Raw genomic sequence first — 2846 nt, 5'->3', positions numbered from 1 at the left:
ATATATACACACACACACATCTACTTGGGCTTTTGGAGTGTATTGTCACAATTTAACAGCAGAGTTAAAGCCATAGCACCCCACAACCGAAACTACTCAGAAATATTAGTTCCAGTGGTTTATTTTTCATTCAACATTTAAAAACCATGGCCGATTAAAGCATCTGCTATTCTTAGCGATAGTTGTTATTCATACAGGAGTTCCTAGAAACATTTTCTGTGAACCACACACGATCCCATCTCCAGATACTCGCAAGCCGTAATCCACATTTCTTGAAAGGAAGTTAAGCACGTTAGGATGGAAGCCCCAATCCAAACGGAGTACTTCCTCTCTGGAGGGGCGATGACTTTCACCGGGACTCCAGCAGGAGCCAGCAACTGAAGCTCCTTCAGCAGCCGAAAATCCAGACCTGGGAAGAGCGTGGAGCCGCCCGAGAGCAGCACGTTTGAATGGAGATACTTCCGCAGATCGATGTCACATTTCAAGATGCTCTTGAAGACCAGCCTGTGAACACCCTGACATTCAACGCCCACGCTGGCAGGAGAAAAAAGTATCTCCGGGGCTCTGAAAAGCTGGCTTTGGACCTGTATCACATTTCCATCAGGCAGCTTGTATTCCTTCTGGATGTCCTCTCGCTTCTTCCTCATCTCCAAGTGTGGATCAACGGCCACATAGCATAGTTTCTCCTTGATGTCCTTCACAATTTCCCTCTCTGCAGAGGAGATGAAGGAATGCCCAACTTCCATCAAGATCCTGACGAAGTATTGTGTGATGTCTCTGCCAGCTAGGTCGAACCTGTAGACAGCATGTGGGAGGCAGTAGCCTTCGTAGATGGGAACGGTGTGAGTCACGCCATCTCCACTGTCCATAACCAAGCCAGTGGTCCGCCCTGAAGCGTAGAGAGCTAAGACAGCCTGGACAGCCACGTACATTGCGGGCACCTTGAAACTTTCAAACATCATCTCGGTCATGGTCTCTCGGTTATGTAAGGGATTCAGAGGGGCTTCGGTCAAAAGCACTGGCCTTTCGTGTGATTTTAAGCGGAGCTCACAATCATATACATGTCTCCAGATCTTTTCCATATCGTCCCAGCAGGTCACTATGCCATGTTTAATTGGATATTTCAAACTCAAGACGCCCCTCTTAGCTTGAGCTTCTTCCCCGACATAGTACTCCTTGTGACCAGCCCCAAGCATTGTTGCCTTGGCTTTGGGACGTCCGACGATGGATGTAATAACCGACATTGGGGCATTGTCCCCGGCTATCCCTGCTTTGCAGATACCCGAGCCGTTGTCTATGATCACAGCAGAATTGTCCATGGTTTTGATCCCGTTTATGATAAGGGCGAAGTTGGGGAAGGCAGTTCAATTTGACAGGGAAGGTTGAGTGAAGGATATGTGTTTTGACAGTTCTTTTTTATTGAGGTCACAAAGCTCAGTGCTCTTTCCCTCTATGCGCCAATAAGGGGGCCCTATCTCGGAGTGTCTTATTTTCCCTCCCATCCAGATACATTGTTACGCAAGATGACAGAGGCAGTTACACTTGCAACGCAAATTAATAATTCATAGCTAGGTATTGAGCTATACCTAAAAAGCGATAAGCAATACAGGGAAATAAAGAACACGCGGGAACAGGATATAAACAACAGGAAAATTGAGAAGAATGGGATATCGAAGATAGGCAATAGTGGGTATTAAAGATTAGAAGACAGACAATTGTGATTAATTCATAAGATCATAAGATCATAGGAGCAATAGTAAGCCATTCGACTTTGGATAAGATCACGGCTGATCTGATTTAACTCCATTTTCCTGGCTGTCCCCCATAACCCTTGTCAATCAAAGTCTGTTGAACTCAGTCTTGAATATAATCAATTACCCAGCCTCCACTGCTGTCTGTGGAAGAGAATTCCAATGACTAATGACCCGCTGAAATAAAAACATCCTCCTCATCTCTCTTAAGTTGGACATGCTTTACTTTTAAACTGCGTCTCCAAGTTTTAGACTCCTCAGCAGAGGAAACATCCTCTCCATATCTATCTTGCCAAACCCCCTCAGATTCTTTGAGCAGAATTTTCTGGCTGGCTTGCGGGTGGCGGAGTCCGCATGCCAGTGCTTAAAATGTTGCGCGCTGATGTTGCGCAAGCGTCCTGATGTCAGCCCGCGGCATCGTGATATTTCGGTCAGCGGGCGCGCTATGCAGCGGGACGCGCGCCTGCCATTAATTAAAGGCCTTGTTAAGGTCATTAGTTCTCCAACTGACCAGGATTTTGAGGGGCCCGTATGAACTTCGGGTCGGTGCATGGGCCCAACGGGCAAGCGGTTAAGTGATTTTTTTTACAAACCTCATCCAGTGGCAGGATGAGGTTTGATATTGGGTTTAAAAACTTTCAATAAAGTGTTTGTGTTCTTCACTAACATGTCCCATATCCTGTGACATTTTCACATGAGGGGGACATGTTAATGAGTTTTAAACTTTTCTATTTTTAGAGTTTCACAGAGTTTCACTGATCTCCCTGAGGTAGCACTTTGCCTCAGGGAGATGTGCGTTCTTTCACGCGCATGCGCAAAAGAGCACACTCTGGCAGTTGGGGAATCCCCCCCTGCTCGCAGAGGAAGCGCATAGCGCTTCCCGTTGGGTGACATGCTGGGCAGGCCTTAATTGGCCCGCCCACTTTAAATGGCGGCGAGGCCCGATTTGGTGGCGGTGATCGGCTGCCCGTCCGCCGCTGAGTCGGTCGGGCCTGCCCGCCCATCAAGGGTAAAATTCTGCCCTTTATGTTTTAATAAGATTACCTCTGATTCTTCTAAACCCCAGAAACCAGCCCAGTGAACTTCCTCTGAACT

General features: G+C 47.2%; 1 protein-coding gene across 2 annotated transcripts; it reads right to left on the bottom strand.

Moving 5' to 3' along the window:
* Positions 1-203: 203 nt before the first annotated feature.
* On the bottom strand, positions 204-1322 carry LOC144690410 (actin-1-like). 2 transcript variants are annotated; one of them, XM_078557890.1, is made up of 2 exons: positions 702-1319; positions 204-515 (listed from the first exon to the last, which is right to left on the bottom strand). In XM_078557890.1, the coding sequence occupies exons 1-2, from the start codon at positions 1317-1319 to the stop codon at positions 204-206; spliced, it is 930 nt and encodes a 309-aa protein (XP_078414016.1). The 2 variants fall into 2 exon arrangements, with proteins under 2 accessions (XP_078414016.1, XP_078414017.1); XM_078557891.1 differs by having other exon boundaries at positions 204-1322.
* Positions 1323-2846: the final 1524 nt, after the last annotated feature.

The sequence above is a fragment of the Cetorhinus maximus genome, chromosome 15, assembly GCF_964194155.1.
Source record: "Cetorhinus maximus chromosome 15, sCetMax3.hap1.1, whole genome shotgun sequence".
Classification (NCBI taxonomy): Eukaryota; Metazoa; Chordata; class Chondrichthyes; order Lamniformes; family Cetorhinidae; genus Cetorhinus; species Cetorhinus maximus.
Note: the sequence above shows the minus strand (reverse complement) of the source record. Positions and strands in the feature narration are given on the sequence as shown.

What these genes read in the sequence shown, in the direction of transcription:
- LOC144690410 (XM_078557891.1), bottom strand. Translation starts at nt 1,319, where the DNA reads ATGGACAATTCTGCTGTGATCATAGACAACGGCTCGGGTATCTGCAAA.